Below are 15714 nucleotides of genomic sequence, written 5' to 3' on the forward strand. Positions count from 1 at the left end.
TATGGCTGCCCTAATATTGTGGCGGGCATTGAAATGACAGCTGATAAAAGTTATATCGTCTCTCTCTCTCCATCGTTCCGTATGTAAACAACGTTCAAAACAAAATCACGAAATATTATTCGTCCTGAACGTTCTCGTATCGTTAACCGTGAAAAATAATATAAATTACATAAAAACTTAATAAAAGTAATAAATACATCCGATTTTGATAAGTAAGATCTTGAAAAACATTAAAATATACTCTAAATAAATGAAATCGGTGACACAATTGCGATTGAATTAAATACAATGTTCGGTCACGATATTCGAAGCTACGATCTTAAGGTGGAACTGACCAAATGCTTCAACGGTCACGGGATTGTATATCTCGCTCAACATTTGCCTTCCAGACAGCATGTGGCAATCAAGAAGTTTCTGATGGAAGATTTGAAAAATGACTTCAATTTCATTATGGTAAGTATATTTAGATAGAAGATACAGGGCTGGTAGCAGGTTTCTTCTTAGAGGCTTGGTCTCTATTTTTTTGCAAGTCTGAGAAGTCTAGTTTTAATTTAGGCCTGTTGGCTCTAAAGTCACTTAGCAGTGAACTCCGATACAAAAGACCTAACCAGGAATTTTCATCCCTGTTATTTTTTTTCTAAAATGCTATTCCAGAATACTTCTACCGATTTTCTACCAATTCCAGTTTTCGACCGATTTTCCAAGTAGTTAGACTCCTACGCTGAGGCAAAAATACTTAGGTTTTCAATAAATCACGACATATGAATCAAATTATAATGTCATTGCACGCTTAACAATTCCATATACAGGGGATGAATTCCATGTAGGGGATGATAACTTTCATAAGTGAGATCTTTGAATTAAATTAGTTTTTTTTTTTATCTCAGTGTATATGAGTTCTGTCGAGAAAATCCCCAAGGGTTTATTCCAGAGATGAAGACATTCGCTCAGGGATCCCCTTAAAAATCCCTAGAAGTTCCAATGCAATTTTTTCAGTTATTTATCCAGCCATTTTAATAAGAATTCCTTGATGAATTTATCTCAGGAATTGTCCAGGGATTATCCAAAGAAATCTGTTGGGAGCTCCTCCAGGAATTCCACAAAAAACGACCAGGATTTCATCATTAAGTTCCTTAAGAATGTCCAGAATGTATCCTGAATTTTTTCTAACATTTCATCCACGAATTACTCCTGCAGCTCTCCTAATCAATTCTCGAGTAATTTAAAAACATATCCATGAATTCTTCAAAATTTCGTTTGAGGCTTCTCTCGCAATAGCAAACACTACAGCAATTATTCAGACCAGTAATGCAACCAAGGGGGGTTGATCGAAAAAAAAAATAGTTTCGCTAAAAATTTAAGCCCCCTTGCATAGTAGACCTATTGTTCCTATAGTAGTACTGATAAGACAAACTTTGTTTTATTATTTATTTACTTGGTGTTACATCAATTAGTTTGATAAAACCTCGTTAACGATGTTACGCCAATTTACTCGGTCCATGGCTGTGTCTCTCCAACTTCGATTTTGGCCCACGCTCTCCAGATCTTGTTGCACTTGATAAGCCACCTCGCTCGCTGTGCTCCCCACCTTCTTGTGCCAACCGGATTCGACGCGAACACCATCTTTGCAGGATTGTTGTCCGGTAGTCTTGCAACATGCCCTGTCCAGCGCACCCATCCGGCTTACGCAACCTTGTGGATACTGGGTTTGCCGTAGAGCCTAGCGAGCTCGTGGTTCATTCTCCGTCGTCACACATCGTTCTCCTACACACCACCAAAGATCGTCCTAAGCACCCTTCGTTCGAATACTCCAAGTGCTTGCAGGTTCTCTTGCAGCATGTTCCATGCTTCATGTCCAGAGGACCACCGGTCAGCGTTTTGTACATAGTTCATTTGGTGCGGGGGTGGATCTTTCTCTATCGCAGCTTCTTCTGGAGCCCATAGTAGGCGCGAGTTCCACTGATGATGCGTCTCCGTATTTCACGACTAACGTTGTTATCAGCCGTTAATAAGGATCCGAGGTAGACGAACTCATCAACCACCTCAAAAATATTCCCGTCTCGTAAACTGCATCCTAGGCGGGCTCTGTCGCGCTCGGTTCCGCCTATCAGCCGACTTTTGTCACTTCACGTTTCAGGCGGGTGTACAGGTCTGCCACCGTTCCAAATATTCTGCCGACAATATCCATATCATCCGCAAAACAAACAAATTGGCTGGATCTTGTGAAAATCGTACCTCGGTTGTTGATTGAACCCGGCTCTCCGCATGACTTCTAGCGCGATATTAAACAGTAGGAATGAAAGTCCATCACCCTGTCGAAGTCCCCGGCGGGATTCGAACAAATTGGAATGTTCGCCCGAAATCTTCACACTATTCTGCACACCGTCCATCGTTGCTTTTATTAGTCTTGTGAGCTTCCCGGGAAAGCTGTACTCGTCCATGATTTTTCATAGCTCTTTGCGGTCGATGCCGCTTTAAAATCGATGAACAGGTGGATTTTTCATACAGTGAAGATTTGGTCCGTCGTCGAGCGGCCGTTGATGAAACCAGCTTGATAACTTCCCACAAACTCATTTGCTATTGGTGATAGACGACGGAACGTAATCTGAGACAGCACTTTGTAGGCGGCATTCAGGGTAGTGATCGCACAATAGTTTTCACATTCCAGTTTGTCGCCCTTCTTGTAGATGGGACATATGACCCCTTGCTTCCACTCCTCCGGCAGCTGTTCCGTTTCCCAGATTCTGAAAATCAGCCGGTGCTGACTGGCGACCAACCTCTCCAGGCCCTTTTTGATGAGTCCAGCTCCAATACCATCCTTACCAGCGGCCTTGTTGTTCTTGAGCTGGTTGATGATATCCTTGACTTCCCTCAATGAGAGAACAGGTTGGTTTCCTTGAAGCGAGAATCGAACCCACACTCCTTGACCCGATGCAGCTAAATGCTTGGTAACACTAACCGCACGGCCATGAAGCCCACAAGCTTCTCGTAGAACTTTCGCGTTTCTTTTGAACGTTGCAGCTGCTCCATTTCTTCACATTCCGCTTCTTCCAGGCGACGCTTTTTGTCCCGGAATAGGCCTTTTCATGTGACAGATCCGTCTATGCATTTGTTTACATCGGTGGAGAACCAGTGCTAACACAGGCCTGTCATTTTCATAGAAGAACTGTCAAAGTGCTTCCCGATCAGCTGATTTGAGACGTCATGTAAATAGGCCTATAGGCGGGTTAGCTGCTTTCGTTTCCTTTTATATCGCTCTACGTTTTGTCGCGTTCCTTGCTGCAGCATTGCAGCCCTCGCTGTATCTTTCTCCTCCAAAACCTGCTTGCATTCTTCGTCGAACATGTCCTCCTTTCCACATACCCGACGATGCCCTCGGCTGCGTTAGCTCGCCCTTTTCCGGCAACGCTACCTTGACAATTTTTTTTTATTGACCAAAATAATTAAGAACTTTTTAAGAAGAAATAAGAACTTTTTACATCAATCGAAAGTTTTTGATCCACCAAACAAAAATATAAAAGTTTTGAAAAAAAAAAGGATTTTGATTTGTATTTTGCCTACGTCTGGCTTTATTTTTCGATGTTATACGAATATTTGTTCTTTTTCTATGTTGCTCTTGGTACACCGACCCTATCTTAGGAATTTATTTTGAAAAACTCCAAGACTTCCTAAAAAGTTAGAGAGCCCATCAGGATTTCTACAGAAGTTTCATCAGAGATAACTGAAGAGTTTGTTTTTAGCGACGCTTTCTGAATTCCTCCATTTTTTTTTTTTTTTTTCAAAATTTGACCTTGAGCCATTTTTAGATAAATTCCTTGGGATTATTTTGGAGGCAGAGCTGGAATTACTGGGGAAATCAAAGGAAAAATCTCGAGAGTAATTTATGAATTAATCCTTAGACAAAATTCTAGTTTAAAATTTGGGAAAAACTGAAAGATTTAGGAAATTCTAAGATCTTTTAGATCTCTGGATAAATTAGTGTTTTGAGTGCTTGAAAATGTCCTAAACGGAAATCTTGGACGAAAGAAAAATCGTTGGATGAGCTGCAGGATTTTCTTGAGAAATATGAAAAGATCTTTCTGTTGAAATTAATGGTGAAGTCTCTTGAATGTATCTTGAACTGATTTCATGGATGACTTCCTTAAGAAAACCGATAATACGTCAATGGATGAATTCTTTGGGAAAATACCTGAATTAGTTTCTGATAAAATTCCTGGAAAATAATTTTGAAAAAAATACATACAGTACCTAATACGGGCAGCAAAACTTGTAATTTAAAGAAAAATGTCTGGCCGGAATCGCTGAAAAGTTTTTATGATAACTCTAATCTCCTGGCTCCTGTTTGGTTTGTTTCCTTGATTGCTAGGTATATGATCTGTTTATAGTTCCTGTTCGGTCTCTTTTGTCTAGCCTCTTCCAGTCCTGACAGATATTGTTTCTGCTTCATACTTCGTGACTATAGAATATAATTTTTACAGGAAGAATCCAAGCATTTGAGAGAGTTCAATCATCCCAATATTCTAAGCTACTACACAGCATTCGTGCATAATTTGGACCTGTACTTCATCCTGCCGCTGATGTGTTTTGGATCCTGCCGGGACACAATGAACAACTACTTCGAGACTGGGTTCCCTGAAACATTACTGGCCTGCATCCTACGAGATGTTGTACTAGGGTTGGAGTATTTGCACAGAAAAGGCTACATTCACCGTTCGATAAAAGCCAGCCATATCTTCCTGAACGAGTCACGAGCCATAATCGGCGGGTTCCGCGTTTGCACAAGTTTTCTGGGAGAAGGAAAACGTGTGAAGAATCTACACGAACTTCCGCCGCAGTCGACCAAAAGCCTTAACTGGTTGGCACCGGAAGTGCTGGCTCAGAATCTCCTAGGGTACACGGAAAAGTCCGACATCTACAGTCTGGGCATAACGGCGTGTGAGTTGGCCAATGGCGTGGAACCGTTCAGTAACTTCCAGCCCACGTTGATGCTGACGGAGAAGATGCGAGGGTATCAGCCGCTGCTTCTAGACTGCACGACGATTCCCAGTGAGGAGGTCTTCGCCCAGGCAATGGACTCCGGTGTGGGGGATGGCAATTCCTCGCAGACACGCCAGATCTACGCTTCGAGGCAGTTTTCAGACGCGTTACATAAGTTTGCCGAGCTGTGTTTGGTTAGGTAAGTTGCATAACAGGGTTATACAGGCCAGGGATCGGCTAATACCAAATAGTATTTGCTATGTGCATTTAGGCAAAGAAACCTTCCAAACAACTGTAACATAATCTAGCTCAATATTTCACTTGTTTGAATTTCGTTCCTTGTTAGCAATACATTTTTGGAATGATCCACTAATTTTAAATGTGTTATTCAAATAACTTGCTATACTATGTCGGAAATTTGACCTTGGGTAGGTGTACCAGTTATGGACATAGTGGTTCCCTATTTCGCCCTACGTGATTACTTTAATGTCTTCAATTTTTGAAAATGTTTGTGTGTTGTAGTAGTTAGATTTAAGATATACCTTGATATTAAAACATCCAAAAAGATTAAAAAAGTTAGAGTTATCAAAATTTCAAATATGGCCAAATAGGGAACCACTATGGCCATAACTGGTACACTTTCCCTATAATTCATCACAGCTATAGAACATCGATAGGATCCTTGACAAAAATCATTAAGGGTATTTATGGATTTTTGGCAAGGTTCCTGGTTAGATAATGATAGATTTCCATTTGATACATGGCATATTTTTCATGAGATCTTTGCAGAACTCCTCTAACGGGAATTGAGCAAGAACTTGTAAGTTTTTTTTGGAATATCACTAGAACAGTAATTAGTAGAATGCCAGTAGATTCTATAAAAGATTCTTCCAAGATCTTTGATGGATGAATAAATGGAGAAATCCTTCAGATAATCTTAGGCGGATTTGTCTATGAAACTTGACAAAATTCTTGGCAAAATCTTGGATAGATTCCTTAGAAGATGCTATTGAATTTGTGTTAAGAATGTTGAGCAGTGGTTCCTTTTAGTTTTATAATCTTGTTCTACGAGTCGGGTGAGTCAAAATGAGTCGCTTCTACCTCGAGTGACGCAAGACGGCTAATATTAATCAAAAGACAGTCACATCATTCAACTCGTCTTATCTCACCCGACTTGCTGAATAATCGTGATGAAAAATGTTCTGCTTCATTGAAAAGTTTACGGATGATTTGAACATTAGGTAGGTAAATGTCTTATTTTATACTTTTTCAGTAATCCAATCAACAGATCAAGTGCCCACGAGTTACTTAACCACCCGCTTTTCAAACAATGCAAGCACACAAGCATAAGGGAACAATTTGCTGCACGTGGCATTGAAACGGCAGACTTTAATACACTGAAAGGTAAGAAAAATAATCCAAACTCTGTTTAAACAATAATCAACAAACTCCCCCTTTGTTGCAGGAGACGAATCGAATCTAACCAACGAATTCTCAGGAATGACGATGGACACCAGCGGAAGTAACTTCGAATGGGACTTTTAATAAGAGTTCTATTGAAGGCATCTATGAAAAAACAACCTACGAAGCGTAGACAATGGTCAATCTTCCACGTTAGTTTGCTCGCACTCGTACATCCAAACGCTAACATTCACAATCAAAATTATACCGTTTAACGTATACAACATTCGATGTTACCTGTTTACTTAGTGCAGATTTAGTTGTTGCCCTTATGAACTAATAGGTAGTTGAAAATGGATATGTTCTAGATCAGTTGGCGAACTACATCAAATTAAGTAGTGTATAAATTAGGCTTTTATTACTCATTAAAATATAATAAAGGTTTTATATAGATATTAGCAGTTGTTTGACATTCAAACGCAAAAGTTGAAAGAAATGCGATCTGTAAGAGTTAAACTGAGGCCGCAACAAAATGATAAGCAGCGAAAGTTCAACAATCGATAGTAAGAATGTACAGATTAAATTGAAAATAATACTAGCATGTTTGATGAAATTTACACCTTTATGAGCCGTTGATCCAGCCCAATGGCTTAATAGGAAAACTTTTGGAAACAAGATATACATTGTTAAGTAACATTTTGACCCTTACATGGTGTCCTAAATTACGGACGAAGCTAATATTTGATTGATTTCTATAGTTCCACCTATTTGTTTTTCATAGGTTCATTGAACAAAACTTGGGTACATAAGAATTCTAAAAGTTGTTGTTTTTCAAGTGGAAGTATCCAATACAAGGTATAGTAAAATAATGGTGGATAAGCTGATCTCAGCTTATTTTGTCCATCTAACCGCTCATGACCATTCGAACGAACTCTTCGTAGTTAACGTTACCTTGTGAATCTTCCTGATTTTGGAGCAATTGTTCGACCTAAAAAGTAAAAGCATATTAATTTCCCACTAACATATGTGACATATTAGCAAATACGAACCTCATCATCGGCCAGTTTCTCTCCCAGAGTTGTAAGCAGATGTCTCAGCTCAGCTGAGGAAATGAATCCGCTCGCGTCCTTATCGAAGTGACGCAGCCCCTCGATGAAGTCATCGGCCGTATCGGCGGTGCGTTGCTTCGAAATGGCCTGATAGATCGGCAAGAAAACCTCGAACGATACGCGCTCGTCTGGCTTCAGCTGCATGGTGAACTTTTTCACATCGGACTCGGTCGGGTTCTGGCCCAGGGCACGAAGGCACTCGCCAATCTGCTGCTGTTGGATCTTACCATCGCCGCGGTTGTCGAATAGGTTGAAGGCCTCCTGGAATTCTGGTTTACATGGAAATACAGAAAAAAAAAGGCATTGATTAGATCACATTGATATAAACCCCAAAACGTACGTAAGGAATGCGATTGAATTTACATTTTAAATGCATTCGCTGTGTGTGATAGCACATGCATCGTCCTAAAATGGAAACATGGTCACGTCGCTGTAAGAGAACGCGATGATGATAAACTTGTACCGTCAACGTACCAGTACCCGCTCATGTTCCAGTAGCCCGCTCACGAGCTTAAAAAGTAAAGTAATTTGAGTAAATACACAAAAAAATGTACACAGTTTTCAAATTTACTTTGTGCAAACTCATCTTTTTTCAGTGTGAGCGGGCTACTGGAGCATGAGCGGATAATGGTGCACTGATGGTAATAGGCCAGGAGAAGTGGATGAACTTGTCATTCATTTTCCTGTCAATTTTCATACAAAATCTACTTTTTCTCTGCTATAAAATCACGCTAGGTGAACCACTTCTCCTGGCCTATTATTTACTGCGTATTGATTTTATTATCAAAAGATATTTTCCTTTAGTGATTGAATCCGACTCCCCTTACAGCAATGCCTCCGCGAGGGATGCCAATTGTTACCTTACCATACAGAGTGAAAACGCTTATCTCCATTATTGAACTAATTAATTATGGACTATTTCTTCTTCTTGGCATTACGTCCTCACTAGAACAGAGCCTGATGCTCAGCTGTTCAGTGAGCAGAGCACTTCCAGTTATTAACTCAGAGTTGCTATTGTCGCATTCCTATATCGTGTGGCGTAGAGATTGGAAAAATGGTCCAATTATGGGAGCGAATCATAGTTGACTCACTCACAAAAATGAATCGACTCATTTGATCGATTCAGTAAGTCTCATTATAAAATCAAAAATAAATAGTTTTTCTCGCAAAAGGGAATGAAAATTACAGTCGCCTCTCCACATCTCGATATCGAAGGGACCATCGAGATAGGGAGGGATCGAGTCAAAGAACAAATTTTAGATGAATATTAGATTGAAAAACACTCCGTTGTCACGGTAGACACAACAAGGTAGGTGTAGGGAATAGTTATTAGTGGGTAAATTATTGTTCATTTGAGTAATTATTCTGAACAAGTGAAGTTTAAGTCCAATTTTCAATAAATATGATTATGTTTCGTCGAGAGTGTAGAAAAAGCTCAGCATGAAGTAGTTCGCGGGAAAAATGAAAGCTTCCCTTTGAATCAGTTTTGAAACGGATTTGCGTGAGAACGGACGTGTGTTTTACTGTTCCGTATTTAAAAGAGCGCAGTTTACGACAATGTCGCGGTCGGTAGGGACACAACGTTCCCTACACTCAAAAAAATCCAAACGTCGATGCTACGTGAAAAATCACGTAAGCTCTCATTTATATCACTTTTGTCAATTTTACCTGACCAACGTAAGACTCACCAATCGCTACGTGAGCCAGACTCAAGACTCAAGGGCGACGTTGATTATTAGTGGAACTGAGTGGCTCATTGCCACTCAAATTTTGTATACAAAAGTTTATCTCTGACAGTTGGTACAGATGTTAACATCGAGAAGAAAATGTAACATTTTAGTTTCGTGCATTTCGTTTTTAGTTAAAAGTGATAAAATCGAATTGATATGGTTAAAAAATGAAGGTAAGTTCTTCTATCGTATTTTTTTTAGTTTACTAACATATATGGAATATTCCATTGATTTCAGCTCGGATTCCGGCAGTCGGCAAAAAATGGAACATACCGTTGAGACAATAACATATTTTAGAATAAATCAATCGCAAACCGAATCAAATCAATAAACGTGTGCTATTCTATTATATTTCAAATCGCTAGGCTTTATTTTCCTGAAATTCTGAAAACGAAATGAAAACCCAATATAAATCCAAATCACTATTGAATACCTATGAACGCTATCGAAACAATAACGTAGCTGTTACGTGAAATCTTAGTCACCTCGAGCTTCGCGGAATTGAGTTCCGGCACTCACCATTCACGTAGCTGTTACCTGAAAAGTGCGATGGAAAAAAACTACGTATGTTTTCACGTAGCCTTGACGTTTGGATTATTTTGAGTGTAGTTAAAGTGACCGTAGAAAAGTGTTTTTTTTTTACTCGAGGAACTCGGCCACGAACAACTTGGTTTTACGATGACCATCGGTATTTTTTTCTTAGACGATTTCTGCGTGGAAACTAGTGGGTCAATGCCGCACTGCAGTTTACAGAGCTGTTTTGTTGCGATTGTGTACAGCGGGCTGGCTGTGTTTATTTTTGAGCTTGTGCTGGATGAAAGTGTTTGTGAGACAAAGGGAAGAGAAAGTGAATGTCCGTCAGTAATAATGCTAAAATGAGAAAAGGATGATGAAAGGCATGAATAGTGACGTAATAGATTATGCTTTTGTGCGATAGAGAAGCAAGAAGTTTCGCAGCAAACAAAGAAGTGCATGCTTGTTAACAATTTTGTTTATGTTTACTTTCTCACAGCAAAAAAAAGGCAATGTTGTGACAGTTGTCACAGAAAAAAAAAAAAACCTGTTAACATTTCACTACTTCAGCGAAGTATGCACTTCAACAGAAAAGTAATCGCCTATCTCGATCCGTCTTGCGCAGAAATTTTTACTTTTCCTGAGCGGAACAGCATACTTAGCTTTCGGAGGCAATCGGATTGGTCATTAAGATGGAAACAAAACTGGCAGAAAGTGGTTTCGTTTAGCGAGAAAAGGCGAAATGCGATTTGATTCAATATAGTTTTTCGATGGTAAGTGTTTTCAATTTTTGTTCCGCCTTTAAACGGCATCTGTGACCTTTGTGTAATTGTCAAGTTAAACTCAGAGAAGTTCACTAACTTGAACGCTGTTTCGGAAAAAGCTAAGGTGCAGCTAGGAGTATTTGCCTAAATGGATACTATTTGTATATGCATTGTAATGATTCGTTTGTGATGTGCGTTTAACAACTTTCACTAAGTTTAAATTATTCAATGATTAGTATTATTCTTCTATTAAATAATGTTGTAATACAACCACACATTTTATAGTAAATTGAGCAATGAAGTGATCTTGGGGATGTCTTTGATTGATCATGTTTTACAACTCGTCCCAAAAGACTTGATTGTTGGCAATTTTTGGCAAACCAAAGTCAATTAAAAAAAAAATATATAGATATTCTGAAGTGTCACATTTCTTCGTCTTACGAAACGAGAGAGACAAATAATACTGTGAATAATATGGGAAACACAGAAGGCTTGACTAATTCGGACATGATTGGTTTTACATTCCGAGATAAGTTCAAAAATTGATTTAGTTGTTTAATATGATATATATGCAAGACTTTTATTTGTTTGTATAATTATTTTTTAAATATGATGGAATTGGAATTGCGTCTTCGATATTGGTTGAAATATAACAGTTTTGCAAAAATCATTCGAACATAAGTTGGCTAATATTGATCTTAGATAAATGATGCATAATCTATTACATTATTTGAAATGACCTAAAAAATTCGCTTTGAAAGATACAATCAAGTGAGGTGTTCCATAGAAGCACAGTTGGGCCCAATCTAGCCTAACGAGAATTGAAATCCAACTCTGGAATGGGGTGGTGGATGATTTCAAACTACCAACGGACCTAAATCTATCACACGAAATTTAAAATCCAACTTGCAAATGGGTTGGTAGATGATTGGAAACTTGATCAAAATTTGAAATCCAACTCGGGAGTGAGTTGGTCGATGGATTTGAGGTACCATCGGACCTAGTCGGGTCTAATGAAAATTGAAACCCAACTCTGGAGTGGGTTGGAAGATGATTTGAAATCCAACTCGGGAGTGAGTTGGTCGATGGAATTGAAATACCATCGGACCTAGTTGGGTCTAATGAAAATTGAAATCCAACTCTGGAGTAGGTTGGAAGATGATTTGAAATCCAACTCGGGAGTGAGTTGATCGATGAATTTGATTTGATGTACCATCGGACCTAGTCGGGTCTAATGAAAATTGAAATCCAACTCGGGAGTGGGTTGGTCGATGGATTTGAAATACCATCGGACCTAGTTAGGTCTAATGAAAATTGAAATCCAACTCTGGAGTGGGTTGGAAGATGATTTGAAATCCAACTCGGGAGTGAGTTGGTCGATGGAAATGAAATACCATCGGACCTAGTTGGGTCTAATGAAAATTGAAATCCAACTCTGGAGTGAGTTGGTCGATGGAATTGAAATACCATCGGACCTAGTTGGGTCTAATGAAAATTGAAATCCAACTCTGGAGTGGGTTGGAAGATGATTTGAAATCCAACTCGGGAGTGAGTTAGTCGATGGAATTGAAATACCATCGGACCTAGTTGGGTCTAATGAAAATTGAAATCCAACTCTGGAGTGGGTTGGAAGATGATTTGAAATCCAACTCGGGAGTGAGTTGGTCGATGGAATTGAAATACCATCGGACCTAGTTGGGTCTAATGAAAATTGAAATCCAACTCTGGAGTGGGTTGGAAGATGATTTGAAATCCAACTCGGGAGTGAGTTGGTCGATGGAATTGAAATACCATCGGACCTAGTTGGGTCTAATGAAAATTGAAATCCAACTCTGGAGTGGGTTGGAAGATGATTTGAAATCCAACTCGGGAGTGAGTTGGTCGATGGAATTGAAATACCATCGGACCTAGTTGGGTCTAATGAAAATTGAAATCCAACTCTGGAGTGGGTTGGAAGATGATTTGAAATCCAACTCGGGAGTGAGTTGGTCGATGGAATTGAAATACCATCGGACCTAGTTGGGTCTAATGAAAATTGAAATCCAACTCTGGAGTGGGTTGGAAGATGATTTGAAACTTGATCGAAATTGAAATCCAACTCGGGAGTGAGTTGGTCGATGAATTTGATTTGATGTACCATCGGACCTAGTCGGGTGTAATGAAAATTGAAATCCAACTCGGGAGTGGGTTGGTCGATGGATTTGAAATACCATCGGACCTAGTTGGGTCTAATGAAAATTGAAATCCAACTCTGGAGTGGGTTGGAAGATGATTTGAAATCCAACTCGGGAGTGAGTTGGTCGATGGAATTGAAATACCATCGGACCTAGTTGGGTCTAATGAAAATTGAAATCCAACTCTGGAGTGGGTTGGAAGATGATTTGAAACTTGATCGAAATTGAAATCCAACTCGGGAGTGAGTTGGTCGATGAATTTGATTTGTTGTACCATCGGACCTAGTCGGGTGTAATGAAAATTGAAATCCAACTCGGGAGTGGGTTGGTCGATGGATTTGAAATACCATCGGACCTAGTTGGGTCTAATGAAAATTGAAATCCAACTCTGGAGTGGGTTGGAAGATGATTTGAAATCCAACTCGGGAGTGAGTTGGTCGATGGAATTGAAATACCATCGGACCTAGTTGGGTCTAATGAAAATTGAAATCCAACTCTGGAGTAGGTTGGAAGATGATTTGAAACTTGATCGAAATTTGAAATCCAACTCGGGAGTGAGTTGGTCGATGGATTTGATTCGATGTACCATCGGACCTAGTCGGGTCTAATGAAAACTGAAATCCAACTCGGGAGTGAGTTGGAAGATGATTTGAAACTTGATCGAAATTTGAAATCCAACTCGGGAGTGAGCTGGTCGTTGGATTTGATATACCATCGGACCTAGTTGGGTCTAATGAAATGCTGTAGAGCTGTACTCGGTGTACTAAAAAATGTGAAGTATGATGTGAGAAGAATCTTGTGAAACTTTCTCTGATTTTGCTGCTAACGAAATGCTTCGAGCCTAGTAAGCTCAATCCAAAATAACATGACTAAGATCAGACAGAACTGTACGCGGTGTGTTAGAAAATGTAAAGTATGATGTGAGAAGATTTTTTCTCTGACTTTGCTGCTTATGGGATGCTTCGAGCCTGGTAAGCTCAATCCAAAATAGCATAACTAAGATCAGGCAGAACTGTACGTGGTGTATTAGAAAATGTAAACCATGATGTGATAAGAATCTTGTGAAACTTTCTCTGACTTTGCTGCTAATGGGATGCTTCGAGCCTAGTAAGCTCAATCCAAAATAGCATGACTAAGATCAGACAGAACTGTACGCGGTGTGTTAGAAAATGTAAAGTATGATGTGAGAAGATTTTTTCTCTGACTTTGCTGCTTATGGGATGCTTCGAGCCTGGTAAGCTCAATCCAGAATAGCATGACTAAGATCAGACAGAACTGTACGCGGTGTGTTAGAAAATGTAAAGTATGATGTGATAAGAATCTTGTGAAACTTTCTCTGACTTTGCTGCTAATGGGATGCTTCGAGCCTGGCAAGCTCAATCCAAAATAGCATAACTAAGATCAGACAGAACTGTACGCGGTGTGTTAGAAAATGTAAAGTATGATGTGATAAGAATCTTGTGAAACTTTCTCTGACTTTGCTGCTAATGGGATGCTTCGAGCCTGGTAAGCTCAATCCGAAATAGCATGACTAAGATCAGGCAGAACTTTACGTGGTGTATTAGAAAATGTAAACCATGATGTGATAAGAATCTTGTGAAACTTTCTCTGACTTTGCTGCTAATGGGATGCTTCGAGCCTAGTAAGCTCAATCCAAAATAGCATGACTAAGATCAGACAGAACTGTATGCGGTGTGTTAGAAAATGTAAAGTATGATGTGAGAAGATTTTTTTCTCTGACTTTGCTGCTTATGGGATGCTTCGAGCCTGGTAAGCTCAATCCAAAATAGCATGACTAAGATCAGACAGAACTGTACGCGGTGTGTTAGAAAATGTAAAGTATGATGTGAGAAGATTTTTTCTCTGACTTTGCTGCTTATGGGATGCTTCGAGCCTGGTAAGCTCAATCCAGAATAGCATGACTAAGATCAGACAGAACTGTACGCGGTGTGTTAGAAAATGTAAAGTATGATGTGATAAGAATCTTGTGAAACTTTCTCTGACTTTGCTGCTAATGGGATGCTTCGAGCCTAGTAAGCTCAATCCAAAATAGCATGACTAAGATCAGACAGAACTGTACGCGGTGTGTTAGAAAATGTAAAGTATGATGTGAGAAGATTTTTTCTCTGACTTTGCTGCTTATGGGATGCTTCGAGCCTGGTAAGCTCAATCCAGAATAGCATGACTAAGATCAGACAGAACTGTACGCGGTGTGTTAGAAAATGTAAACCATGATGTAATAAGAATCTTGTGAAACTTTCTCTGACTTTGCTGCTAATGGGATGCTTCGAGCCTGGTAAGCTCAATCCAAAATAGCATAACTAAGATCAGACAGAACTGTACGCGGTGTGTTAGAAAATGTAAAGTATGATGTGATAAGAATCTTGTGAAACTTTCTCTGACTTTGCTGCTAATGGGATGCTTCGAGCCTGGTAAGCTCAATCCGAAATAGCATGACTAAGATCAGGCAGAACTTTACGTGGTGTATTAGAAAATGTAAACCATGATGTGATAAGAATCTTGTGAAACTTTCTCTGACTTTGCTGCTAATGGGATGCTTCGAGCCTAGTAAGCTCAATCCAAAATAGCATGACTAAGATCAGACAGAACTGTATGCGGTGTGTTAGAAAATGTAAAGTATGATGTGAGAAGATTTTTTTCTCTGACTTTGCTGCTTATGGGATGCTTCGAGCCTGGTAAGCTCAATCCAAAATAGCATGACTAAGATCAGACAGAACTGTACGCGGTGTGTTAGAAAATGTAAAGTATGATGTGAGAAGATTTTTTCTCTGACTTTGCTGCTTATGGGATGCTTCGAGCCTGGTAAGCTCAATCCAGAATAGCATGACTAAGATCAGACAGAACTGTACGCGGTGTGTTAGAAAATGTAAAGTATGATGTGATAAGAATCTTGTGAAACTTTCTCTGACTTTGCTGCTAATGGGATGCTTCGAGCCTAGTAAGCTCAATCCAAAATAGCATGACTAAGATCAGACAGAACTGTACGCGGTGTGTTAGAAAATGTAAAGTATGATGTGAGAAGATT

At 39.5% G+C, this 15714-nt stretch overlaps 2 protein-coding genes and 1 long non-coding RNA gene across 4 annotated transcripts in view; 2 read left to right on the forward strand and 1 right to left on the reverse strand.

Annotated features, from left to right (window-relative positions):
* On the forward strand, positions 1 to 7214 carry LOC5569182 (STE20-related kinase adapter protein alpha). The gene is made up of 4 exons (XM_021845358.1): positions 1 to 453; positions 4479 to 5176; positions 6251 to 6381; positions 6443 to 7214. The coding sequence occupies exons 1-4, from the start codon at positions 289 to 291 to the stop codon at positions 6520 to 6522; spliced, it is 1074 nt and encodes a 357-aa protein (XP_021701050.1). The 5' UTR covers positions 1 to 288; the 3' UTR covers positions 6523 to 7214.
* Positions 6770 to 15714, reverse strand: part of LOC5569183 (myosin-2 essential light chain) — a 63810-nt gene continuing 54865 nt past the window's right edge. For both annotated transcript variants that reach the window (XM_001652715.2, XM_001652716.2), the window contains 2 exons: positions 7428 to 7756; positions 6770 to 7366 (listed from right to left, as the gene is read on the reverse strand). In XM_001652715.2, coding sequence (XP_001652765.1) covers positions 7283 to 7366; positions 7428 to 7756 — 413 coding nt within the window. In that variant the 3' untranslated portion in view covers positions 6770 to 7282. The remainder of the gene's footprint in view (positions 7367 to 7427; positions 7757 to 15714) is intronic.
* Positions 8197 to 9777, forward strand: LOC110676647. The gene is made up of 2 exons (XR_002500596.1): positions 8197 to 9390; positions 9455 to 9777. It is a non-coding gene; the product is annotated as an uncharacterized LOC110676647 (long non-coding RNA).

The sequence above is a fragment of the Aedes aegypti genome, chromosome 2 (genome assembly GCF_002204515.2).
Source record: "Aedes aegypti strain LVP_AGWG chromosome 2, AaegL5.0 Primary Assembly, whole genome shotgun sequence".
Classification (NCBI taxonomy): domain Eukaryota; kingdom Metazoa; phylum Arthropoda; class Insecta; order Diptera; family Culicidae; genus Aedes; species Aedes aegypti.